Genomic DNA, 26,755 nt, shown 5'->3' on the forward strand with positions numbered 1-26,755 from the left:
ACCTCCACCATCACCACCACCATCACCACCATCACCACCACCTCCACCATCACCATCCTCACCATCACCACCACCACCGTCATCATCACCATCACCACCACCTCCACCATCACCACCTCCACCACCATCACCATCCTCACCATCACCACCGTCATCACCACCACCATCACCACCATCACCACCACCTCCACCATCCTCACCATCACCACCATCACCATCACCACCACCATCACCACCATCACCACCACCTCCACCATCACCACCATCACCACCATCACCACCACCGCCACCATCACCACGGCCTCCACCATCACCATCACCATCCTCACCATCCTCACCATCACCACCACCACCATCATCGTCGCCCCCCAGTCCCACATCATCTAACAACATGATTTGGAAAATGGCACAGTGTGGGAAACACTATCATAGCTTATTAAGTGAGACGTGATGATCCAAGAGCTTTAGACATTTTGGTTAAGAAAACAGGTCAGAGGGGCTCCTTAGGAGAGAAGCACTGACAGACAGACAAGTGTCTGGCAACATGGACAAGTGGGAGGAGCGTGGGTCCTTTCTAGAAGAGGTAAGAGCCTAGCTCGTGGCAGGGGGCAGGGAAGCAGGGGGAGAAAAGCGCCGGTCCGGAGGCCAAGCGTCCAGGACAATCTGACGGGAGAGGCCTGCGTGAGCCTCCGAGAGGCCCCAAGGGCAGCGGGGGCTGTGCCCCCAGAGACCTGGGGCTCGCTCCCCTTCCCCCCTCCCACTCTCCTCCACCCGCCGACGCTCCGTAAGGATGTTCTGTTATGGGTCAGAGGATGGCAGAGAACTTTCTGAGGGTGCACGCGTGCCCCCGACCCCATGTGTGAATTCACAGACGGTGGCCACGCAGGAAGCCACCTTCTGTGTGCTCTGGGCCACCCACTTTGAATAGAGTGCGGCCATCGTTTTCTAGCGGGAGGAGTGTTGGATTCATGCCCGGGAAGAGTTTATGGCGTGTGACAGTCCAGGGCTGCTGGCGGGTTGGTCCAGGCATGGCGGAGAGCACCAAGAAATGATAAATCCAACTCTCTAGATCATCCAGGGGTTGATTTTTAAGAAAACCTTATTAAGGACAATTTTAAACAAAGAGAGAGAGGGGTGAGCAGAGCCCATGTCGCCAGGAGAGAAGGCGCCCGGCCAACACCTTGGGCTGGCCAGGCCCATGCTGCCGCCAATTCAGAGCAAATCCAGGTTCACCCAGAAGCACGCAGGTCAGGGCACGTGGGCGGGAGAAGCCCACATTCTCCAAAAGCTCAATATCTGGATCGAGGCTGCAGGAGGACAGGCGGGCGTGAGCCCACCCGGCACCCCCGTGGACCCACCTGGTGCCCAGCCGCCGTGTCCGCAGCCCCATGAAGACGGAGCGGATCAGCTTCCCGAAGGAGGCAGCGTTCACAGGGTCCAGCTTGTGCTCCTGGCAGTGCCGAAGGTAGTGGTTGTAGAGAGAACTTCTGGGGAGGCTCACACCCTCTGCAGTTTCGTAATTATCCAACAGCCACTGGAGCTGGATAAAGAAAGACACGCTCACATTCGTCAGGGCCCCCCAAAGAGCCAAAACGCAACATGGACCCATCAAGAAAATCACATACGTTCTCCCCCTTGACGTGGTGAGGAAATTCACGTCCACACTCATTGATCGGGGTTCCAGAGAGTCTGGGCATATTCATTACTAGCTTCTCTCCACGCCTGTATTTGCTCCTTCAACTTCCAGCCTGGTTTTCAGATTCCTTGACTTGATTTCTAAAAACCTGCATATGAGTGAGACCTTTTGGGTTGTGGCTTCATAATCATTGAGACGCCAAGTGCCTCTGAAACTTTCAGGAACGTCAAGACAAAGAGGAGCACCGAGAAGAGCTGGACAAACCCATCGACACTGCACCTGGCGCTAAACAGGGCAACCCTGGCTGTATGGCTCGCCACCTCTTGACATCTTGCCCTTGAGGGACAAATCATTGATCTAAGGATGAAGATGACTGCGGCTTGGCCACCGGTCTCTTCCGCGGGTCACTGAATATAAAAGTCCTACCTGAATTCTTGCCTTATTGCTTGGGCTACTATTGCTTTGCCCCAGCAAGGACTTCTGCGTCCTGGGGTGGTCAGATTGTACTAGAACACGTCAAGAAGGAAGGGGAGAACAATGGGACGGCTTTCCCAGACACTCCTTCCTCCTGCCTCTTTTTCTTAACTGGGTTATGAGGCCCCCATGGAGGGCACCTCACTGTAGCCATTGAAGTCACTTTGCTGGCCCGAGTCTGTCCCAAGCTCTGGCTAAGGAAGCACCCGCCAGGCCCCTCCCCAAGCGTGGGGCCATGGCGGCTCCTGCCCTGCCCCTTTCTTAGAACTCTCAGGCCAGACGGTGGTGGCTGCACTTCCTCCCCGAGGGAGAGGATGTGGTGTGCGGACTTAGGGTCTGTGTTCCTATTGCCGACGGGCTGATGCAGTGGCCTGAAAACCACGCATTCTGGAATTTGTTGTGTGTTTTTTTTCTCAGTAAATTTTTTTTTTTCTTTCTGAGAAAACAAAACCAAAACACAGGACGACGCACCGACAGATTGATACATCCTCACGTCCCTGACTGAGAGGCTGCAGACGGAAGTGGATCGCAATACTGAAAAGGCTTGTTGCGAGGTTTTGGGCCCAGGCAAGAAGGCAGGCCGGGAACACCTATAGCAAGTCGCTGCCCCCCACCCCTGCCCCCTGCAGAGCTCAGTGAGTAGTTCACCGGCGTGGCAGTGCCCTCTGACCTCCGGCGCACACTGCTCCCGGCCCCGAGCACCCCTGCCCGCCAGTCGAGGCTCCAGGTGAGGAAGTGCAGGGATTTGAGGGGGTCCTGGGACCCCCAGGTCTCCTTCAGAGAACGTTCCCCCTCTGGAGCTAGCAGGCACATTTTACCTAATGCTTGTCTCCCCCGCGGGAAGGAGAACCCCGGGCGGGTAGAGATGGAGCCGGGTCTGCCCACGTGTGCACCCCCGGGATCCTGACGATGTCTCAAGAAACACGGACCGAGAGAAGAAGGGGCCCTTGTGTGTGGAAGCCGGGGATGCAGAGGACGGAGACTTCTCTCTGCCACCCCAGGCTCAGGGAGCACGGGGTTCTGCTTCTCAGGGTGAGGCCAGACTCGGGGCGGCGGGCTGGATGGGGCGCTGGCGCACGTGTACGGGGACATGGGCTGGCTCACGCATACGGGGACATGAGCCGGCTCACGCACACGGGGACACAGGCTGGCTCACGCACACGGGGACACGGGCCGGCTCACTCGTACAGGGACAGAGGCCGGCTCACGCACATGGGGACACGGGCCGGCTCATGCACATGGGGACAGAGGCTGGCTCACGCGTGTGGAGAAGTGCTTCGGAAGCACGCCCGCCCCGGCTCAGCACCGCCCCCGCCCCGCATCGCTGACGTGGAAAGTGGATGGCTACGGTGATGCTGGCATTGGTGACGCATGGCTATCTCGACAACAAGTTCTTCCCAAGTACACGTGACCGCAGACAGGAGTGGCCCCATTAGCGGCCCCCAAACGAACAGTCAGGCACCCTTTCTCTCTCTTCTGCATTGAGGGGGTTCCCAAAAGGGAAGCTGATTCAAGCGACCAATGACTCGAGTCCTGAGGGAGTGCGGGAGGGAGGCAGGGGGAAGCATCCTAGCGGGGACAGCCTGTGCAAAGGCCCTGGGGCAGCACTGGGCCTGGTGTGGTGGAGCAACAGTGAGGGGCCTGTGTGGCTGGAGAGAGGGAGGAGGGGAGGGAGGGAACAGGGCAGGTCCGGCAGGGCCCCAGAGGCTGTTTCCATGATGCCGGCTTCTACTTTGGAGTGTGACGGCTCTCACAGCTGCTGTGAGAAGGGCCTGGAAGTTGGGTGAGGGGCGCAGCCAAGGGCTGGCTAGGTGGTGGCTGCAACACTCCACAGGAGAGACAGTGGCAGCAGGGGGGGAGTTGGGGGGGAGCTGTGGGTTGTGGTGGAGGAGGGGGAGGAGGGAGCAGTGGTCTGATTCTGGATGGTTCCGAAGGTGAGGTTGAGAGCATCTGGAGGTGGAGGGTGGGAGAGGGTGGGAAGCAGGGGTGAGCAGAAGAGATCGTGGGTGGGGGGCACAGGGGTCCGGGGCGGTCAGGGGCAGTCGGGGCTCGGCCTTGGACACGTGGGGAGGAGTCAGCAAGCTGGTGTGGGGGGGTCCTCACTCGGGAGAGAAACCAGCAGCTCAGCCACACAACCATGTGGCATTTGCCACAATCACTGGAGCCAGTTCTGGACGGGACCCCCCCCCCCCCACGGAGCCGCCGACTCTGGCCAAGCCCCAAGCCCGGCCTACGAGCCTCACCCAGTCTGCGGCCGGCCACCAACCGAAGGCCAAGGGATCTTTGACAAGCTGCTTCTCCAAGAAAGGAAGAGGCGTATAAGCCAAATACAATTAACCTAAAAGCAGGTCCTCCTCCCAGGTTTGGAAGTAAGAGTTTACTGCCGTGACCATGGCTGCTCCTGTGTGACAGTGACTGTGAGTCACCGGTGGGGGGGGTGCCCGTGTGGGGGGTGTTGTTCTATGCGGGCATCCGGCTGAGGGGCAGCCCAGCCCCCTCCCCTGCTCACGGGGACTGTGCCCCCAAGGTCCTTCTCTGGGGCCGGGCACACGGGCGGGCACACGGGCTGCGAGTGGGGAGGGTGCTCCCGTCCCAGGGCCAGCCCTGCACCCCCATCCTTGGAAACAGCTACGCCGCGTTTCCTGCCACCGGATCTGCCGCTCAAGGCACCCCCTCCCGTGGGCCCTTCAACCCCAGGCTGGAAAGTTGCTTCCGCCTGCACAGGCCCTGGTGTCGGCCCGTGAGGGCACCCCGGCGCTGGGTGTGGAAAGCGCTGTCCAGCCCCCTGGCCCGCCCGGCCCGGCAGCGACAGCGCGACGAGAGACAAACCCCAGAGAGTGTGGTGACCAGTTCCGGCGGAAAACTTCCACGGCGGGATCCTGTGCACCCTCGGGTGTGACCAGGGGGCACTTTCCCACCCTGCTTGGCCGCCGCACTCCGGTTCCTGCTCCCAAAGTTCAGCACAGCTGTGGGGGGGGGGGGAACTGCATGACCCAGGCTCTCCGACAAGGGTCGGCTGGGAGGCCACCGGGAAAACGACCCTGGGGGCCTAGCCCCCAGCCAGACCCCTGTGCCCTGGGGCCACGCTGGCCAGCGACACCCCCCACACTGGAGCCCGGTCAGCTGCTGGGGGGGCGGGGTGACAACCCTCCTAAGCCCTGCCTACGGGCCGGGACTCGCCCCTCCCTCCCGGCTCCAGCAGGTGGATCTCCTGGTGTGCGGCTGACTCTTCAGAGAGACCTTATTTCTAGTCTCTGATTCCAGGTCGCCCAGAAGTCAGCAGCTGATGCCAGAATGAGACCCGAGCTCACGCGGCCAGGGAGATGGGGCGCAGGGCGGGTTTCCTGCCGGGAAGCGGTCAGAGCAGCCTCCCTCCAAGGGAGGTGTCAGCAGCCAGCAGCAGCCCCGCAGCCAGAGACCAGCTGGTGCACAGCCCCCCTGACACTGCCCTGCAGCCGTCTCCCTCCCGGGACTTGGCCGCAGGGCCGACTGCGACCTGCGGGGAAAGGGCGACATGGAGGCCATGAGCCACCGCCCTGGGGGTGGGGACACTCAGCAAGGTCCTGACTTCAAGACAGTGGGCGTAAGGCTGCTCCTCCGTCCAGCGACCAGCCCTCTGAGGCCCCGTCACGGGTTCCCGGAGCGGCACCGGTGCTGGTCCATAAACCTAGAAGTTTCCGCGCCTTCCCAGGCTGGGTTTCCGACCCGGAATCCCTGCCCTTCCTCGCGCCCTGTGTGAATGTCGGCCACGACCAGTCTTGAAGGGGTCGTGGCCAGGGACCAGGGAACCTTGGCTGGCCACCCTGCCCGGCCCGTCCTGCCCCACGCCGCTGTGCAGACAGGGGCGTGTGTGGCCGTCGTGGCCCAGCAGGAAGGCGAGGAGGACCCTGCACACTTAAAATCGGCAGCAACTTGTTGGTTTGCACTTTCCTCAAACTTGCCTTTCGGGTTTTTCCCCCCCAAAGAGCTGATCACAGGAAACGCAGCTCAGAGTCCCGGAGGGGCCCCTGTCCCCGGGCTTCCTGTCGCCCCTGCTTCTCTTCCGGTCACTTTGCTGGCTCTGCCTTTCGCCCGCGGGGCCCTCGGGGACGTGTGCGCCGCACGCACTTCAGTCCCGCCCCCACCCGAAGGCGCGGGCGCTTCCAGCGGCCTCTGCAAGCGCAGACCCGCGCCCTCGGCGGCTGAGAGGCATTTGTGCCGGGGCTGGAGCCTAGCCTCGCGCCCGTCGCGGTCTTCGCCGGGTTCTAAGCCGCCCACGAAGGCGCGAGCGCCGCAGGCAGGCCGCCGATCGACACACACTTACATGGCTGTGGAGTAAACCGCTTTTGTGTGAAGTGATCCCTTCGCTTTTTTGGAGGTTTTCAATCGCCATTTCAAGCTAAAGAAAATGTGTGCAGAAACAAACAAAACAAAATGGAAAAAAAAAAAAAGGAAATCAGATGGTTAGCATCAGCCAGGATTTGATTTTATTAATATCCAAATAATGACTCAAGCGCCTACAAAATAAAGAGCAGGCTTGACGCAGGTGGGGGAGAGGGTTAGGTTGTGAGTTCGGGCTGCGGCCGGTTACTCCTGCCGGGCAGGCGAGCGGGGCCGGGGGGCTGGGGGGGCCGGGGGGGCCGGCGGCAGCGAGCACGTGCTGAGCCACGTGCACATGCAGAGCACGAATGCTGAGCAGGAGGCGGAAGTTCACGTATAAGCAAAGCCAGCAGAGCGACCGCCGCTGCTCCCCTCTGGCCGTCGGTCGTCCACCCAAGGATGGCCAGCGACACTGACTTCCCGGCCCGCCTGTCCCGTCACAGAGCTCAGGCCGAAGACCCCGTGGCCCTGCCATTGGGGGCCGCGTCAGAGGGATAAGCTCCAGAATGTGGATGTGGGTGGGCCGCGCAAAGAGGGTTGCACAGGAACGAGACCGCGTCACACGGGGAGTCACGCGGAGCTAGCAGGGAGGCCTTCCTGGGGGAAGGGGCTTCTGAGTTGGGTCCCAGGGACCTCACGGAGGCGAGGAGCTGAGGTGGTCCAGGGGGTCCTGCACAGAGGAAGCCCCCAGCTGCGTGCAGCTCCCACAACACTTGCCCACACTCGCCCATGCGGGACGTGGCCTGTGCATGTGCCGGAGCCCCCACCGCGACAGGCAGGGGCTGCAACACAAGGAAGGAAACCCAGCACACTGCCTCTCCTCAGACACGCAGCGAAGGCGGACCTCAGCAGTGCTTTCGGGACGCGCAGCGGGCCGGGGCTCCTGGGGCCGAGTGCGGGAACAAGAGCGTTACTGCTCCGCCCGTCGCCTCTTGCGACCGCTGTGTGTCCACTGGGATCACCGTCACTCTGTGCTGGACCTTCTCGCCAGGCCAGGCAACAGGGAGGAATAAAAGGCACCCGGGTTGGAAGGGAAGAAGTAACATGCAGATAACGTGGTCTGAAAAACAGAAAACCCCGAGGGACCCACCGAGGAACTGTTAATGCCGACAAACAAACCCAGCGGAGTTGCAGGTTACAAGATCGACACCCAAAAATCAGTTCAATTTCTCAACAACGAACAACAGGCAAACAAAATAAAGAAACATTCCCATTTACAGTAGCATCAAAGAAAATACAACACCTGTGAATGGATTTAACCAACGAGGCGAAACACTTGGATGTTGAAAACTAGAAAACATTGGATGAAATCAGAGAACGCCGACATACGCAGAAGACATCCCATATTCATGGACTGAAGATTTAAGTTTGAGATGGCAATGCTCTCCAAGTTGATCTACAGACTCAATGCAATCCTTATCGAAATTCTCTATAAACTTCCAACTGCTTTTTCAGAAATGGACAAGTTGAACAGAAAATTCGTATGGCGTTGCAAGGGACCCCGAATAGCCCAAACAATCGTGAAAAAGAAGAACAAAGTTGGAAGGCTCACATTTCCCCGTTTTAAAACTTACTACAAACTTACAGTAACCAGAACACTGCCGCACTGGGATTAGGAGAGACATGTAGATGCATACAGATCAGCAGAATGGAATTAAACACCCAGAAATACTCCCATATGTCGCTGGTCAACTGATTTTTGACAAGGGTGTCAAGACCATTGAACGGAGAGAGAGCAAGCTTCCTAACAAATGGTGCTGGGAGAAACGGGTTTCCACACACAGATGAATGAAGTGGGGCCTCTACCTCACAATATATACAAAAACCAACTCAAAAATGAACCAAAAAACTAAATGTAAGAGAGACAACTCTAAAACTCTTAGCGGAAAACATAAGGTAGTCATGCACAACACGTTTATCTTCACGACCTTGGATTTGGTAATGGACTTTTAGACATGACCCTAAAAGCACAGGCAAAAGGTAAAACAAATCATTACAAAGATAAATGGGACTTTATCCCACAGAATGGGAGACCATATTTACGAGTCGTCTATCTGATAAGGGTCTCGTATCCAGAATATATAAAGAACTGTCGCAGCCCAACAACAAAATGACAAATGACTCGATTAAAAAATGGACAGAGGACTCAAGCAGCCCTGTGTGCAGGAAGCACGTGGAAATATGCTCAGCATCACTAGTCATTAGGGAAATACAAACCGACACCACAGTGAGATACCACTTCCCCCGCACTGGTACGGCTCTCTATGCAATGGAATGTTCCGCGTCCACAAAAAGGAGTGAGGTAGTGATACATGTTTGCAATGTGGAGGAGCCTCCAAAGTGTGATGCTCAGTGAGAGAAGCCGGTCACAAAAGACCACGTAGCCTGTGACTCCATTTATGTGAAATGTCCGGAACAGGCAAATCTACAGGGATGGAAGGCAGGGTAGTGGCAGAGGCTGGAGGAGGGGGGGAAGGGAAAATGGAGGAGGTGACTGCCGACTGGTCAGGGTTACCAGTTTACAGCGTATTTCCTTCTAGGATGATGAGAATGTTCTGGAACTATTAGATAAGATTAACGTTTGTACAACATTGTGAATGTACTAAATGCCATTGAATCGTACACTTAATCTTTTCATGTTTATATTTTTGAGAGAAAGAGCGCGAGCAGGGGAGAGACAGAGGGAGGCGGAGACACACAATCCGAAGCAGGCTCCAGGCTCCGAGCTGTCAGCACAGAGCCCGACGCGGGGCTCGAACCCATGGACCGTGAGATCATGACCCGAGCCCAAGTCGGAAGCTTAACTGACTGACCCACCCAGGTGAATCGTACGCTTTTAAACGGTTCAAAAGAGGAATTTTATGTCATGTTTATTTGACCTTGAGAAAAAAATATACAACTAATTAAAAGGCCTACTATTCTCTTGCGATTTGAATGGATCTTTCACCCACATGTATGGTTCTGTGACCTCACGCACTGGCCCGTGGGAGGCCCTGACTCACTGGGTTTACGGAGGTTCCAAATGTCGACGCACTACACTGCACATGACTGAAAATCGCATTTGTTACTGTCATTACCAAGCTCATCAAGGAGACACCCGGTTTTCAGAATTCTAAGTTTTTTTGATTGGAACTGTATTGGCAACCAAATCGGTCGTGTTTTTTTTTTTCCCTGGACTCATCTGCCTCGTGCTGTTCCTTTTCGAGAAGAATGCCTACCAGGTCCCACGTCTGAAAAGTCATCGTTTGTCTGCTACTCTTTCCAGCAAACACAGTGTTTCGTGACAGAAGTGGCCGTTGGGCTCACAGTCGCCTGCCGGGTGGCTCTTCCCGAGCACGGTCGTCATACTTTGGCCGCAGAAGTGCCTTTTGTCACCCAGAATATTAGAAAGGACTGGGATTCAATGCAATTGCTGTTCACCACGTCACCAGGGACCTTGGGTGAACCTTAGCGGCCAGCACAGCACCCAGTTCGCTGCCTCTCTTTTCTCCGTCACTCCGAGCACAGGAGGCGCAGATCAGGGCGGCGTCTGGGAGTCTGAGGCGTCAGCCTTGCTCTGCGCCTGCCTTTGTGCCCCGGGGGGCGCATCGCTGTTGGTTTTGCACAATGAGTGCAGACGTCAGCACAGGGAAAGTGGCGACCCACTGAGGGCTTAGTAGGATCATGAAAGCATTCTGACCCGCGGGGTCCCTGGGACGGTCTTGGAGACACCCCGAGGAGGGCCAGACATATTTAGGACTGCCTGCTTCAAAAACTGTAGAGCTATGGGGTGCCTTGGGGGCTCAGTCGGTTGAGCAACCGACTTCGGCTCAGGTCATGATCTCACAGTTTGTGGGTTTGAGCCCCACGTGGGGCTCTGTGCTGACAGCTCTGAGCCTGGAGCCTGCTTCCGATTCTACGTCTCCTTCTCTCTCTTCCCTTGCCCTGTTCACACTCTCAAAAATAAATCAATGTAAAAAAATACTTGTAGAGCTACGAGTATTGAGGAAAAGAGCATGAGTTAAAGCGTGCTGCCGAAGACCTTCCTGCAGAACCCATAGCTATTAAACAGGGTCCGGGCAAGCCCACGGATGCAGAGAATTAATTTAATTTAATGCACAGTGGAACCTCCCCCAGGTGTTCACTGTGTTTTGAAATTAAAATGACAGCTGGGGTGTCTGGATGGCTCAGTCCGTCGAGCATCTGACTCTTGATTTTGGCTCAGGTCATGATCCAAGGGCCGTGGGCTTGACCCCACATCAGGCTCGCTGCTGAGCTTGGAGGCTGCTTGACATTCTCTTTCTCCCTCGCTCTCTCCCTTGTTCATGCACTCTCTCTCTCTCTCGCTTTCTCTAAAAATAAATAAACATTAAAGCAATAAAGTTAAGATGGGTACACATCAGAAGGCGACTAAGGAGGTACGGAAACCACCCCAGCTCCGAGGCCGAGGGTCAGCGCTGGAGCGCAGTGCGCACGCCTGTCCAGCAGAGGGCGCTGAGGCGCCACCTCCCAGCCCCGCGTCTTCGGCGGGAAAGGAGCGTCCGGCTCTTGAGGCCGGAGTCTCCCTCGCACACCTGCCAGGCGGCTCTTGCTGCACAAGTACAAACGCCTTATTGGGTCCCCTCAGTGGCTGGAGAAGTTAGTGTTTAATCTTTCAATATGCTTGAAATAGAAGCTAATTTTATGTTTCGCTGGAGTTTAATCTTTACTAAGGAGGCGCCAAGGATGGCTCCGTGGCGCCCGCCGGCCCCCCGCCCAAGCAGCTGTCCCGAACATCACGTTCCTTCCCTCTGGGTGTTGTGCGTGTGCTGATGCGTCCATTTCTTGACCCATCAGGGGCTTTTTTTGTTTTTAATTTTTTAAGGTTTATTTAGTTTAGAGACAGACAGACAGAGCACAAGCCGGAGAGGGGCAGAGAGAGCCAGAGACAGAATCCGAAGCAGCTCCAGGCTCCGAGCTGTCAACACAGAGCCCGACGCGGGGCTCAAACCCACGAACCTGTGAGATCATGACCTGAGCCCAAGTCTGATGCTTAACCGACTGAGCCCTCCAGGCACCCCCAACTTAATTTTTATTTCTGATTCAGTGCAGTGCAGCAGTACTCCTTTTTTAATTAAAATTTTTGTTTTTTATTTATTTATTTTTGAGAGACAGAGAGAGACAGCACAAGCAGGGGAGGGTCAGAGAGAGAGGGAGACACAGAATCCGAAGCAGGCTCCAGGCTCTGAGCTAGCTGTCAGCACAGAGCCTGACACAGGGCTTGAACCCACGAACCGTGAGATCACGACCTGAGCCGACACCGGTGCTTAACCGACTGAGCCACCCAGGCATCCCAGCTCTACTCCTTTTCATTGGCCCCTTAACATGATCTTTTTCTGCTACATGAATTGTCAACAGAATAGAACATATCATGCTCAAGGGCTTCTTCGGAAGGAGGACAGAAAATACATACGGATTTGTGAACAAAGGTAAAAGAACCTGACGGAACAGCAGGTAGCGGTCAAGTTTTAATAGCTCCCGGTACATTAAAATAAGCCCATTATTTAGAAAATTCCTCTCCTTTCAAGTGTAATCCTAGCAAGATTCTACCTGATTTAAGGACTCTATCAGTGCCTCCTAAGGGAGGGTGGAGATTCATGGGTGTATGCCCAAGTGGCCATTCCACTTATAACAAAATAATCTCATGAAAAGGACCTGCCCGGATAGGGGTCGCCCCTGCCAAGGGCCAGCAGTCACCAGCGGAGTGACACCGGCGTCTGCAGACGGTCTGCCAAACTCTGACATCAGGACCACGGCTCGGGGCGCTCAGAGTGGGGGTGGGGGGGTGGGGACAGGACACACCCCTGTGGGCCCTGCATCCTCAAGTGTAACCCAGCCGTGTGGCCATGACTGGAGGAGATCAAAGTGTAAGTGCTTACAAGCAACCCTTTTGAATCTTTAAAGAAAACGGAGAACCATTAGAGGAAAGAGACCCCCCTGGAATTTTGAGGGCAGGGAGATAAAGCACAGAATTCTGCCTGCAGAAGGGACAGGACCGGCGGCCAAGGGCCAGGTGGGGGCACGGGGGAGGATTCCGGGGCTCACCGCTGGGAGAGGGGGAGGCTGGTTTGGGAGGAAACGGTATTTTAAATCTGTCCATTTTTATTTTGCTCCTTAAACATTTTAAAACTGTGGCAGTAATATCATACACGCTTGCTATACCAAATCGGATCACGCCGGAGACGGTCCCCATCAGGGCCAGGACGGCGGTGGGGCCACAGGGCGCCCAGGGCCCCAACTTAAGGCTCATTCTCAAGATCCTGCCAGGGCAAGGTTGGCACGTGGGGATGAGCGCCTCCTTAAATTTGGTGCCCCGGGCACCTGACCTGGCCCACCCTCTTCTAGCCCTGTCTCAACCTCTCCGGGGCCCACCCAATCCCCCACAAGGGGGTGGAAGCCTGTGCTAATCGCCAGGTGTGGGTCCTTTCAGGTGCATTTTATTGGATTCTCATTCCATTTAATGATTTTTTTGTCCCAGTGGGGGTCATGTTAGGTATTCAGTTCCACGTACCTGCATTTCTCACTTAATGTTTGGTGATTACCTTTCTGAGCCAGTTCTTATACCTTGAAGGCCGGCAAGCTTTCTATAAAGGGCCAGATAGTGATGATTTTGGGGTTTGTGAGCCAGTCCCTGTCCGCAACTACTCAGCTCTGTCCTGGAAGTCGGAGAGCAGCCACAGACAAGGGAGGGAATGGGCGTGGCTGTGGGCCAATAAAACTTTATTGAGGAGAGCAGGCCGCTGGCTGGATTTGGCCGCGGGGCAGCGGTCCACTGCTCCCCCCACCCCATAATTCTACCAAGAACTACCCATTATGGATGTTTTAGACCTTGTAAAACCGTTTTTATGAACCATATGGGTCTAGAGGTGATGGCACATGGCATTGTGAGTGTACTAAGTATTCTAAAATGGTTAATTTTATGTGATGGAAATTTTACCTTCATAAAAAATTAAATAATAAAAATAAAAAAGATAGGGGCAGCTGGATGGGCTCATTGGTTAAGCATCCCACTCTTGATTTCTAAATTTTTTTAATGTTTTATTTATTTTTGATACAGAGAGAGACAGAGCATGAGAGGGGGAGGAGCAGAGAGAGACAGAGACACAGAACCGGAAGCAGGCTCCAGGCTCTGAGCTACCTGTCAGCACAGAGCCTGACGCGGGGCTCGAACCCACGAACGTGAGATCTGACCTGAGCCGAAGCCGGAGGCTTAACCGACTGAGCCACCCAGGCGCCCTCCCCACTCTTGATTTCTGCTCAGGTCATGATCTCACGGTTCGTGAGTTTGAACCCTGCTTGGGGTTCTCTCTCTCCCTCTCTCTCTGCCCCCTCCCTGCTGCCGCTCTCCTTCTCACTCTCTCTCAAAAACAAATGAACTTCAGGGGCGCCTGGGTGGTTCAGTTGGTTGAGTGACCGACTTCAGCTCAGGTCACGATCTCATGGTTTGTGGGTTCCAGCCCCGCGTCGGGCTCTGTGCTGACAGTGCAGAGTCGGTTTGGGATTCTCTCTCCTTCTCTCTCTGCCCTTCCCCCACTGGAGGGCATGCATGCTTTCTCTCTCTCAAAAAATAAATACTAAAAAAATTAAATAAACAAACTTTATAAACTGATAAGGTAACATATGCATGTGGCTAAGAGTTCGTGTAGAAGAGAAAGGCGCATAAAACAGCAGGCTTTCCTCTTTTCTTGTCCTTCCTGTCACAGAAACGGCCTTCTTCCTGGTAATCATTGTTAGCGGTTGACATGTTTAGTTCTTGTAATTCCTAGAACTTTTAACAACAGAGTTCAACTTCTTCATCAATTAAAAAATGCTAAACTTTTCATTTGGAAATGATCCCAGACATACAAAAATACTGCAGAATGAGTGCCAAGCACTCCCACGGACCGCGCCAGCCCTCCTGAAATGTTAGCATCTCATGTGACCTGGAAATCAGGTCTCACGTGACCTCAGCACAAGGACCGAGACACAGAAAAGAACCCCCACTCACCGCGCTCGGCCAGTCAAAGGAGCTCATTAGAATGGGATGGTGACCGCACACATGTCCTCCTCTGGACCGGGATCCAGTCCAGGGTCACACGCTGTGGTCATTCTGCACACACAGCCATGAGAGCAAATACCAGAGAAAGGAGAAGTGGGCGGGGAGTGGAAGAGGGTTTCATTAGATCAACGCCCCATTTGCCCGCAGTGGCCCTTGACATCCCGAGGGGGCCTGGGTCACAGGGACTGCGCAGGGACTGCGGCTTCTCTGGGAAATTAATGGAGGCTTTTCAGAATAAGTGCACAAGAATGCTTTCCAAGCTGACACTGACACTGTCCACTCCAGTGTCTGCTCACTGGAGGCGGACCAGAGACGACAGCCTCAGATCCGTCTCAAAGCGGGGCTCCTGAGCCAACGCACGGACTGCTCGCGCCTTTACGACCAGAAACGCGCAAACCCAGACTCAGAAGTGATGGCACTGAATGTCTGTCCAAACCCACAGAAGGCACAGCACCAGGCGTGAACCCTGATCTCAGCCAGGAGCTTCAGTTAATAATAACAGTGGGTCAAGATTGGCTCACTGATGGTGACAAACGTACCAGACGTACCCGGGATGCTACTAAGCGAAACAGTGTGTGGGGGCGGGGGTGGGGCCGTGGGGATTCTCGTGCTTCCTGCTTAGTTTTTCTGGAAGCCTAAGACTGAGCTTAAAAAAAAAAAAAGAGGAAGTCAGGGCGCCTGGGTGGCTCAGTCAGTTGAACATCAGACTTTAGTTCAGGCCATGAACCCGTGTTAGTGAGTTTGAGCCCCAAGTAGGGTTCTGTGCCGACAGCTCAGAGCCTGGAGCCTGCTTCAGATTCTATGTCAGTCTCTCTCTCTGTTCTTCCCCTGCTCGTGCTCTGTCTCTCTCTCAAAATAAAATAAAATAAAACATTAAAAATGTATTTATTTTTGAGAGAGAAAGACAAAGCATGAGCAGGGGAGGGGCAGAGAGAGAGGGAGACACAGAATCTGAAGCAGCTCCAGGCTCTGAGCTGTCAGCACAGAGCCTGATGCAGGGCTCAAACCCATGAACCACAAGATCATGACCTGAGCTGAAGTCAGACACTCAACTGACTGAGCCACCCAGGCGCCCCTAAAATGTTAAAAATAATTTTTTTTTAAAGAGTCTATTAAAGAAAAAACAGTGACGATAAATTCTTTGTTAGAGAAAAAAGTGGATGCGCTCTTGGCAAAATTCCATTATCAAACAACGTGCGTTTGCTCTGGCAGTCGGACAAAAGCTCTGATGTGTGGAGAACGAGGAAGCTTCTAGCAAACGCTTGCTCTGTGTGTGAGGTCAGGGTGTTCCGCATCTTCACTGGCGGCTGTACGAAGACGTTTTTGTGGTTGATGACGCTGCGGGAGCTGTGACCTGTGCGGTGGCACCCCAGCCCCGCGGGCCCCCTGCAAGGGTCACCGTGACGCCGGGAGGCCAGGCTGCACGCCCGGAGCCACGGCGCTCCATGCACCGACTCCCCCGGCCTCACTCGCGCACACGGGCTGGGTGGACGACACGGGACTCGGCTTCTCTGAACCCACGCGCGCTGGTCGGCGCCGCGTGTCTTGCTTGCGCGTTGGAAGCCAGAGCGGAGTCTCCGGTATGGCGGCGCCAGTAAAGAAACTGCTGTGATTTCAAGCGGCACATGTCCGGGTGTGCGTGGTGGAACTTGGATCCGTCCGTCCAGCGCCCTGAAGACCGCCATCTCTCATGCTCCAAACGAGATCTCACGAGTTTTGAAGACGACTCAGAGTGTCCCAAGGGACCGCGAGGCTGACACTCTGGCTTCTTAAACCCCACCCCGAGGGTTTCTCCCGACGGGGGAGCAGGAGGTCCACGGCGCAGCCCGAGGCGTGTATGAAATCGCAGCAGGTGCCACGATGGTGACGCCGCCTCTTTGGGGGCGGAGCGCAACCAGAGCCCACCTGCCGCTGTTCTCGGAGGTGACGTCACTTCTCACCTTCGGGCTTCAGCGCAGCACGCACGCGAGGGAAGACCTGGCGTGTGGCAATCCCCAGCCGGGTCGCCAGGGCAGACGCCATCCCGACCTCTGATGACCTGACTACCCAGAGTCGCCGCTACCTGTGCCTAGCACCCGGACCTCCCGGAAGCTAAGAGTTCACAAAGACGCCACTCAGGTGGGGTCAAGTGGGACCTGACCACTGGGTCGGCTTGTGCTTCATTAGGCCAGACCTGGGCCCCGATGGAGCACCGCAGTGGCAGCTCCCCCATGGCAGGAGTGCTGTATTTCTATTACTGTAAAGACTGGCTGGACCAGTTGTCTTCATCGGTCCCCACGGTGTGGCCCACGGGAGCCGTCCATTTGCACGGCATGGCTGCCTGCAGCCCGAGAGCCGGGCGGGGGGAGGGGGCCCCTGAGGGCAGCTGCCAGCTGCAGCCCGAAAGCCCCCAGCCTCCCTTGACACGACCCAAAGGACAAATCCTGGGCTGGAATGTCAAGGGCAAGCCTCTCAGGGTAGAACCGCTGCCCGTGTGGTTAATGAAAGTGCAGCGCTAAACGGTTTTTATCAAAACTCACCATTTGGGCAACTCACTTTTCAGTTTTATAGGATACCGATGAAATAATTGACAGTCAAGAAAATCCGCCACCAAATGTCTGAAATCTCTCCTCAAGGCTGCAGGGGGGATTCCCTCCAGGCTCCATGCCCTGTTTTCGGGATTAACTCGAAGTCCCCAAACTCTGACGGACAAAGCTGGCAGAGGTCAAGGGTCAAACGCAGGAGACTCGGTTTAATTCTGTGGCTCCTGGGAAGCCCCGAGCGTCCCTGCTGCGGAAGTGTGAATGTTCCCGTGCCCAACAGGTTGATAAACAGCCAAGTAGGCAGGGACAGGAACCAGATCTGGGATGACCACTCCCCGGGGCTTGCATGCAGAGGGGTGTCAAAACACAGCCCATGGATTCCCAATTGGCTTAAAAGCAACCGGATGACAAGCCACAGTGGCCGGTGGCCTGGGGCCTGGGCAGCACACGGGCTTGCAACGGGATAGTGCGGACCATACCGAATGCCGCGGTTTCTCAGTATATCTGTGACCCGTGCGCGACCCCAGTATAGACTACTATTATGTACTGATGCGATTTGCTAACATCCAACCTGTCATGTTTGTGACAGTGAACGTGGTCTGTGAGGAAGGCCTTCTTGTCAAAATCAGCTCTAAACTCACATCCCTGCGGCCAGTCCACCAAGGGAGAACATGTGTGGTCGCAAGTGGCCACCCGGGCACTGCTGGGCTGAAGGGACTGAGTGAGGCCAGGTGCAAGCTGGGGAGCCAGGAGCGCCCCACCTGTCACGGCCCTTAGAGAACAAGTGCCTTCTCCCCCCGTCCACAGAGCTGGGGTCTGGGGAGCACTCTGGACATAGAGGACAACAAGACTCGGGCAGGGGTGCTCTCTGATGTCAGTGACCCCAAAGCACCTCAGGACCAAGAGGACAGGGACAAGGCAAGAACCTCACCTTCTCTGTTTTGGAAGGTTAGTCCCCCACCAAAAGAGGACATTATTTCCTAATTGACAATTGGCCAATGAAATCTGTCACCAGAACAGTCCACAGAAGAAAAAACCTGTGGTCCGATCACTGAAGAAAAAGCACTGGACAAAAGTAATATTCATTTATGATAAGGACTTGCAGAAAACTAGGAAGGGAAGGGAATTTCCCCAACCTGAAAAAGGGCATTTATGAAATCCCAGAGCCAACATCACACTTCGTGGTGAAAGACTGAAGATTCTCCCCTAAGACTGGGGACCAAGCAAGGATGTCCACCCTTGCCACTCATGTTCAGTACTGTCCTGGGAGTCCTGGCTAGTGCAGAAAGACAAGGAAAAGGAGTAAAAGTCATCCAGATTGGGAAGGAAGAAATAAAATTGTTCCTATTTGCAGACAACAAAAAACACTTGTAGTTCTTATAAGTGAGTTCAGAGAGGCTGCAGGATGCAAGGTCAAGAGCCAAAAACGAACACTTGGAAACTGAAATTAAAAATCAATACCATTTATAATAGCTCCAAAAACAAACTATTTAGGCATAAATTAACAAAATATGTACAGAATTTGTATGCTAAAAATTACCAAATCCTGATGTGAGAAATCAAAGAAGATCTAAATAAATTGAAAAAACATACTATGTTCATGGATTGGAAGACCCAACACAGTACAGATGTCAGTTCTCCCCAACTTGATCTACAATCAAAATCTCACTGTGAGTTTTTTGTAAATATAGATAGACTGACCTAAAATTTATATAAAAAATTCTAAATTTATGTAAACAGCCAACATAACAGTGAAATGAGAGGAAACACTGTACCCAATCTGGAATGAAGGCAGGCTAAAGACTGGGAGAACATATTTGCAGATCACATCTCTGACAGGGGACTTGTATCCAGGATATATAAAACACTCTCAAAACTAAGAAAACAAACAACCCAGCAAAAAACCAGGCAAATGACGTGAACTGATAGGTCACCAAAGAGCACGGAACGAAAGGCAAGCAATCACACGAAAAGCTGTTTACCATCATTAGCGATTAAAACGGAAGTCACAACCACAGTGAGATACCACCACACACCTTATGAGAACGTCGAAAATGAAAAACGGTCGACAATACCAAGTGCTGGTGACGGGGACTCATACGTCATGGGGGTGGGGGTGGGGACGCAAAATGGTACAACCACTTGGGAAAACTGGCGGTGGTTTCTGCTCACATTAAACACACACTTACCGCAGGAACCAGCGATCTTGCTTGTAAGTATTTACCCAGAAGGAAGGAAACCGAGTGTCCACACAAGAACCTGTGCGTGAGTACTTAGGCTTTACTCATAATCACCCAAAGCTGGAAATTGCCCAAGTGACCCTCAAATGGTGAGCGGAAGGGTGAGCTGTGGTGAAACGGAATCCTTCCCAGGAGCAAAGAAACAGTGACCTCGGCCGCCTGCGACAATGCGAGTGGGTCTCAGAGGCACCACCGTGAGTGCCAAAAAAGGCCAATTTGACCCTGTGTTAATTTTACAAACCAACTAAAATAAAGCTAAGCACGGGAAATAGACTTTGAGAGCAGACACGTTTGTAAAGCAGGTGGGGAAAGTCTGGGGCAGGGCCGTGGCGGCACCAAGGGCGTGCAGTTCCCAAAGGAGACTGCCCCGAGCCGACGTCAGGCCATCGGTCACAGGGACGGACGGGTCTGGGGCTCCGGGAGAGCGACGCCAGGGGTGGCGGTCACACCAGCGCGGTGATGCTGGGCCCGGATGCAATTTCCACAGCCGCCCTGGAGGGGCCCTTCGCCTTCTCTGTCTACCGCGGGGGCGCCCGTTCCCAGGGGTGGAGACTCGTCTCGGACGACGCGCCCTTCACCAGGCCTCCTCCCACTCGCCGTCCCCGCGCCCCAGGAGCGGCTGCCTATTGGGGTGTGCCTGCCGCTCCCGGGAGCCTCGTACGTACCGTAGCCGGAGACGACCGCGAAGCGTGGGCCAGGGGGTGCCTGCTGCTGTCCATCCCCCCGTGGATGAGATAGGCTCCCGCGCCGGAGACAATGGGGGTCCCCCCGACATCCATGGCGATGCCCACCATGCCGTGGGAGGGGACCGCTGGCGGGGAGGAGCCTGCCACGGTCACCTGCGCGCCGCCCGCGGCCTCGAAGTACGAGGCCGTGCTGCTCGGGACGTACATCTGAGGCTCCGGGTTGTAGGCGTAGGCGGTCCGTCTGTCGGGAAGAGAGGAGGTGCCGCCTGAGCCTCACGAGTCCGGGGGGACTTCACGTTAAGGCGGAGCCCCGGGACACCGAGCGCGTGGGGTCATCCAGACAGGAAGGGTCAGGGCAGTGCCAAGTTCAAAGCGGTCAGTTCTGAAAATATTAAGGATCACGGGATGACTCATCGAAACTGATGGCGGAAAAATCCTAAGTATATAAAGGGGTTGCCGGAGGGGCTCCTCCGCGGAGAGGGAACAATTCTGTATCTTACTGTGGTTATTTGAAATCCACACGTGGGGTAAAATGGCCTAGACCCACGCGCATGCGTGGAGGCCGGTAAATGGGACTGAGAGGCCCCCGGCCAGCTGACGGACTCGCAACGTCCATCTCCTGGTGTCGGGCTACGGCCCCAGAAGATGTCCCTCCGGGGGACGCTGTGTACTAATTCTGCAACTTCTTTAGAGCCTATGATTCTTTCGAAACAAAAAGGTATGCAAAATGGAATTGCATACTTAAAAGAATTTCTAAGCGATACCAAGACTTTGCGGGCTGTTCCTTTACCAACTGGATTAAGTGATTAACATGTGGCTCGAGACTCATGTTTTAAGGTCTGCTCACTCGTGTGGAGCTGACCCCAGTCAGAGACTAGAGCTTCGTGACTGCGGTGAGCTGGTCCCTCCGGGTGGCGGGCGGCCCCTCTGCCTGCCTCCCCGAAGCTGCTCCCCTGTCCCTGCCCCCCCCCCCCCCCCCCCCCCCCCCCCCCCCCCCCCCCCCCCCCCCCCCCCCCCCCCCCCCCCCCCCGCCGTGTCCCACCCCCTGGGCACCAGCTTATCTAACCGCAGCCCAGGGACACTGGGGTGACTTTCACAGCTCCGGCCATCACAGCGGCCAGCCCTCAGGCCTAATCCCTAAACTTCTGGAAGGGGGTGATGGAAAGCAAATGGGCAAAAGGATTCATGTCTTGAGCACAACGAGCTTCATGAGAAATGTATCATTTTCTGTCTGCCCCGAGCGCCACAGAGTTGGAAGGCAGAACATTCTAGAAGTCCTTGACAAATGGAAAATCATGTTTTATCAACCCCATACAGAGCCAGAGGTAAACACAGGCAAGGATGAGAAGGCAGAGATAAAAATGGCTTTTGGATCGTGAAGACAATCTTCAGCCTTAAAAAGCTGGATTAGGGGTTTGTTTCGTTCTGGTTTTGTTGAAAGCCTGCCTTTTGTGGCAGTAAAAACTACAAAGGCATGTGGTTTCTGAAATCCCCCCTGGGCTCTGATGTCCTCGGACTGTCGTAACGGTTCTGACATCACCCAAAGGAGGAGGAGAATTGGGCGCGTGCAGGCCCCAAATGCAAAAAGGTGGGGTGGTCAGGAGAGAAGATTCCGGACGTGGCCCACGCTTCTCTGCCAGGCGGGCCCTTCCGAGGGGAGGGGAAACCCACGTACAAGGCTCCATTGGTGTAGACCGTGTCTCCGCCCTCCACGTACTGCACCTGCGGCGGGTACGCGTGCTGCACGGGCTGGACCTGGAACACGAACAGCAGATACCTCGTGTCACACACGGCAGTCCCCTCCTGGTCGGCCTGGCTGTGCCTCCTGTGGCCTTTTGGGAACATTTACTGCTACGTTTCCGATTTGGGGCCTCAGACACCGCTCACCCCACAGGGCAGACGGCTCAAGCCCGCTATAGTCTCCCCGGCCGGGTGGCCCTGGCACCCCTCCCCAGAGGGTCCAGGGTCCTTGGCAGGAGAGACGTGCCCAGCATGGGAGATGGAGAGGGGCATCAGGAAGCCTCATCTGTCTGTGGCAATGGCAGGTCCTGCCTCCGAGGACAGGGACGCTGGTCCTGGTGGCGGAGACTCAGAGCTCTGCGTGCAGACCCTGAAAACCTGCCCACAGAAGCAACCTTAGTGGACGCCTAATCCAGCCTCCTTTTGGGGTGAGAAATTCAGGGGCTGGGTGTCACCATGGCCTCTGAGCCTTCGAGTGGGGTGGCAGGATGGGGCTGGCTCCTACCTCCCTGGACAAGCCAGCGTGGTGCTGGGGTTAAGGAGCATGAGAAGGTTCCAGGGATTAACAGGCCGGGCGGACCTTCTGGGTGAAACACAGAAGTCACTCTGCAAGTCCAAGTTGCTCAGGGAGAAAGGCTGGGGCAGGCCCAGCCCCACAGAGAGGAAGCTTCTGGAATCATGACACTGGTCCAGGTCTCCTGTCCCTCAAGAAGCTGAGACCCAGCCACTGGTTCCTGCCGGGTCTGCCAGAAGCCCTCGCTTCTCTCCCACGACCCCAAAAACCTGCCCCCGTCGTCACGGACACAGCCATCCGGCTTAGATTTAGATAAGCACACCAGCTTAGATTTACCCGGAGCTCCTTGGGGTGGGGGGGAGATGGGCTCTCTGGTCCCAGCTGCCACCATGATCATGCTCGTGGTTCCTTTCAGGCAGGAACGCACACTAATTTTAATTCCGCATGTTACAGGGTGCAAGCTGGCCAACTTCAGCCAAGTCTGGCCCGCTCCTTTTTGGAAATCAAGTTTCACTGCGACACAGCCACGCCCCTGGGGTACGTGCACTACTGCTTTTGTGGGACAGTGGCAGAGTCCGGCAGATGGCCTGCTCAGCCAAAAAGTGTACTATCGGCCTTTCCAGAAAACGCTCTGCCCTCCGCTGGCTCTGCCCTCCACTGGCTCACTTGCCAGAGCACCTCATTTCACAAGACGTACTTCCCGGGTCGTGCCCTCGACTGACAGCACGACAATTCCCTCCCCAGGAGGTGGCATGTCCCTCCAAGCCTGGCTCTCTGTCTGCGCGTCCACCTCAGCACCCTAGGGCTCTGCGTTCCTGAATGAACGAAAGATCATCAGCTTTCTTGGCTTGTTGCAAGCTATCTGCAGGAAAAGAATTTTTTAAAACATAGCTTCCAAAAGAACCTTCTGGTACAGAGCTGAGGCTATCAGAGACAAAGGAAGAGCAGCAACGAAGGGGGGCGCCATCCAGAGAGCGCCCCCAACCACCGAGCACCGGCGTGCCCCATGTCCCCTGAGCTGTGGTTACCTGCTGTGGCACCTGCTGGACCCTGGGGAGGGAGATTGGCTGCATCTGGGCCCCTTTGGGAGCCGAGCCCGCTGTCTGGACCAACACCCTCTAAAAGGGAAGGAGAAAAGGACATTTAGACTTGTCAGAGGTTAGTCCTAAAAGCAAATGCAGATTATAACCAGAGCTACTGCCACCTGCTCCGCCATCGCCTTACGGAAACGTAAGAGAGATTGACAGGAGGGGGCGTGCCCGCGCGCACGCATGCGCACGCGCACACACTCATAGGCAGGACCGCACGCGCCCCCACCTGCCCGCAGCAGCTCTCTCCCCCGGGGTCTGTATGCGAGGTGGCGTGGGTGTCCCTGACAGCAGACTGAGAGGCTGGGTGATATGAAGAACGCCGCACACAGCTGTCTGCGCCACCTTTGCCGTCCCTGGCACCGCAGGGCTGGTGGCCGCACGTGCCCACCGCAGTGGGAAGCTGTGCCGGATGCAGTGGGCTGGAAGGTGAAGGGTGAGGGGCACGTGGGGGGAGCCGAGGCAGCAGGAATAGCAGGAATTCCTCTCTCTGGCAAGGAGAGAGGCACCCACTGTTGAGGGGAGGCAGGGCAGCCCGCGGGCATGAGCACTCGGACCTTTCCAAAGAGGGAGCGCCCCAAGTCAGGCGCAGGGAGTCTGCCTGGAGAGCAGACAATGCACCTGGGGCGGGGGGGCGGGGCGGTGTGAGCCGGGGAAGGGTGCATTGGTAGCCAGCTTCGGGGACTGCATGGCCTCTGGCAGGGATGAAGCCCTGGAACTTGGAGGGACGGCCCGGGCCCCAGCCAGCCCATGGCTGCTACAGAGAAAGGCCGGGCTGCCCAGGCCCGAGTCCGTGGGTGGTGGAAGGAGCCGAGACAGCCAGGGGCGCGGGGCTGATGTGTCAGGCTCAGGCGGGCAGGGAAAGGAACCAATCAGGCGACAACTGAATCTGATCACACCCCCTCGGTGCCCTGAGACGGGCTGCCGAGGCCCACGCTGGGGTTGCCGTGTTTGCAAGAAATGAACACTAAACATGTCTGATTAAACGTTCTGAAATGAACAGGCTGCTTTAATGTCTGCCCTTTTGTTTTTGCTGAATTACGCGGCAGTCTGTACTGTCGCTTCGGACCGGTGGATTGGTACCGGTCGGCGGCACAGACACGGCCACAGCGGGCCTCCGGGCCCGTCTCCAGGTTTCCAGCCTCTTCCGTGGCCTTCGGCTTGGTGTGGCCTTACATTGCTGACTTTACGTGTGAGTCTATGGTGTGTTTCCATCCACGGCAGAAATCCCGAAGGCAAGAGCCTTCATGTGGAACTTCTCTCCTCGCAAATCTTACAGAATGTATCCATTCGAACGCGAGAATTTAACCCATCTTTTGCCTTATCCATCAGGTCTCCCCGTGTAAGAGGGGTGTTTCCAAAGTTCGCGGAAACACCCATTAAGAGATGGGAATAGACCCAGCTGGGTGACTCTGAGTTTGTATCGTTGAGTCCTTGGTGGGGCCTTTGCAACAACTAGTGAAAAAGCCGGCGTGACATGGAGGGGCAGAGGGGACGGAACACACGTGTGGCTGTTTTAGCAGAGCAGCCCTGGGTACTGTCAGTTCAGGAAAATATAGATGCCTCTCTCTGCTGCCTCAAGTGTTTGCGAAACCCAAGCGGATGCGTCCCCCCGGCCACACGGGCTTTCCCGGCACAGCCCGAGCCCCGAGCGGCGGGCAGGCCAGTCTGTTACCTGCGGGGAGGCTGGCACAGGCTGGGCCATGGGGGCCTGGGCTGCCGCCGACGGACACAGAGCCACGGAGGCCGGCGAGTCGGCTCCACCCTCCGAATTCTGCATGCTCAGCTCTAAAGAAAGGCGGAGAGAGGGTGAGAGGCGCAGGGCTGCAGCCACGGAGGCCCAAGTGGCAACTCCCTACGGTCTTCCAAATTCAGGTGCACGTCGGCTGCCCACACGGGGGAAGGAAGAGAGGGAGACCAGAGGCACAAATGCTCATAGGAAGAGCGGCGGGGGTGGGGTGGGGGTGGCAGGAAACTTTTTTTCCCAACAGAAAACCAAAAGTTAGCTTTGCAGACAGCCCTTTCCAGCGCTCATACAATTGTTTCCTCATCCACCCAGCAAATCCCAAGCTCTTGATGAATGCTTGCCATCTGGGGGGCTAGCGTACCCCAAACTGCAAGTGCATTCTCCTAGGGCGGGGCTTCTGTCCCTCAGCACTGGGGACACCGGGGCCGGGTCGCCCTTCTCGCCGACCTCGGCATCCCTGACCTCCACTCATTACGTGCCAGAGGCGCCTCGCTCCCCACCCTGCCCTGCCCAAAATATCTTCAGACGTTGTCCAAGGGAGGAAAAAGGCAATAGCCCGTGGGAGGAGACCAGCATTTTCTCTCGGACTGACCAGAAGTCCTGCCTTGCGCCCTGGAGCCCCTCGCCCACAAGAAGAGCATACACGTGCGTTTCTTTGCAGCCAGATGCATACATTTTTCAAGCAGGTAATTTAAAAATTCCACACAAAGAGGCCCCTGGGGGGTCAGTGGGTTGAGAGTCTGACTTCGGCTCAGGTCATGATTTACAGGTTCATGAGTTGGAGCCCTGCGTTGGGTTCTGTGCTGATGGCTCTGAGCCTGGAGTCGGCTTCGGATTCTGTCTCCTCCCTCTGCCCCTCCCCAACTTGTACTCTGTCTCTGCCTCTCTCTCTTAAAAATAAATAAAACAATAAAAAATTTAAAAAAATCCATACAAAAAACCTCATTTAAACCAGAACACAGTGGCAGATGACACACAAAAGAATCATTCCATGAACATGCTCAGGTAGACGGTGTTTAAGAACCGGTGGCCTTTGACACTCGAGATGCTGGTAAATATGCAAATTGCAGAGAGGAGATGCTTTGTGGGCCGGCACACCCCTGTCCTGAGCACGGCCCCCCGCCCACAGGTGGTCTCCCCAATTCTGCCTCAACTGGGGGCTGGAGAAGCAGGGGGCACAGCATGGTGCCCAGGATGCACCTGCCAGAACTTTCCACACACTTCTATCACCACAAGGGCTCCCAACTCTGAGAGCAAGTGAAGAATTTGTTGAAAAAGTTTTTTAATACAAAGAAAAACTGCCAAGAGATTAGTAGAATTTGCCTAAAGAAGGCTGGAAAGCAGCGTGTGAGCATTTTAATTCTGTTGAGTGTTGGGTTAAGCCTATCTTTCTTGATGAGGAATCTTCTATGACGTGGCGTGTCCCCCTCCCAAAGCCTTGGGTACCACGAGAGCCGCTGGACGCATCCAGGGATCTGTGACCCGCGCCTGTGGTGTTTCCCGGTTCCCTGACTCAGTCTCACCGCTAGATGTCCCCAGAGCCCCGTGCTGAGTGGCACCCCTACTTTCTTTTCCTCTTCCAGAGGAGGAGGAGATGCAGGAATTTCCAACGTGTACTTGCTGGGTCTCCAACTCTCTGCCTTCCTGACAGAACTGACCTTCGGAACTATTCCGCACGAAGCTGCGTACGTGA

General features: G+C 55.5%; 1 protein-coding gene and 1 long non-coding RNA gene across 5 annotated transcripts in view; one reads left to right on the forward strand and one right to left on the reverse strand.

The window, feature by feature from the left end:
* RFX2 (regulatory factor X2) overlaps positions 1-26,755 on the reverse strand; it is an 84,425-nt gene that overhangs the window by 14,009 nt on the left and 43,661 nt on the right. For 3 of the 4 annotated variants that reach the window (XM_029916627.1, XM_029916624.1, XM_029916623.1), the window contains 6 exons: positions 24,991-25,103; positions 23,256-23,345; positions 21,649-21,728; positions 19,953-20,214; positions 6,414-6,488; positions 1,359-1,540 (listed from right to left, as the gene is read on the reverse strand). In XM_029916627.1, coding sequence (XP_029772487.1) covers positions 1,359-1,540; positions 6,414-6,488; positions 19,953-20,214; positions 21,649-21,728; positions 23,256-23,345; positions 24,991-25,095 — 794 coding nt within the window. In that variant the 5' untranslated portion in view covers positions 25,096-25,103. The remainder of the gene's footprint in view (positions 1-1,358; positions 1,541-6,413; positions 6,489-19,952; positions 20,215-21,648; positions 21,729-23,255; positions 23,346-24,990; positions 25,104-26,755) is intronic. The other variant, XM_029916626.1, reaches the window with a different exon arrangement.
* On the forward strand, positions 2,822-5,608 carry LOC115273553. Its single transcript, XR_003900831.1, has 3 exons — positions 2,822-3,142; positions 4,472-4,527; positions 5,375-5,608. It is a non-coding gene; the product is annotated as an uncharacterized LOC115273553 (long non-coding RNA).

The sequence above is a fragment of the Suricata suricatta genome, chromosome 12 (genome assembly GCF_006229205.1).
Source record: "Suricata suricatta isolate VVHF042 chromosome 12, meerkat_22Aug2017_6uvM2_HiC, whole genome shotgun sequence".
Lineage (NCBI taxonomy): Eukaryota > Metazoa > Chordata > Mammalia > Carnivora > Herpestidae > Suricata > Suricata suricatta.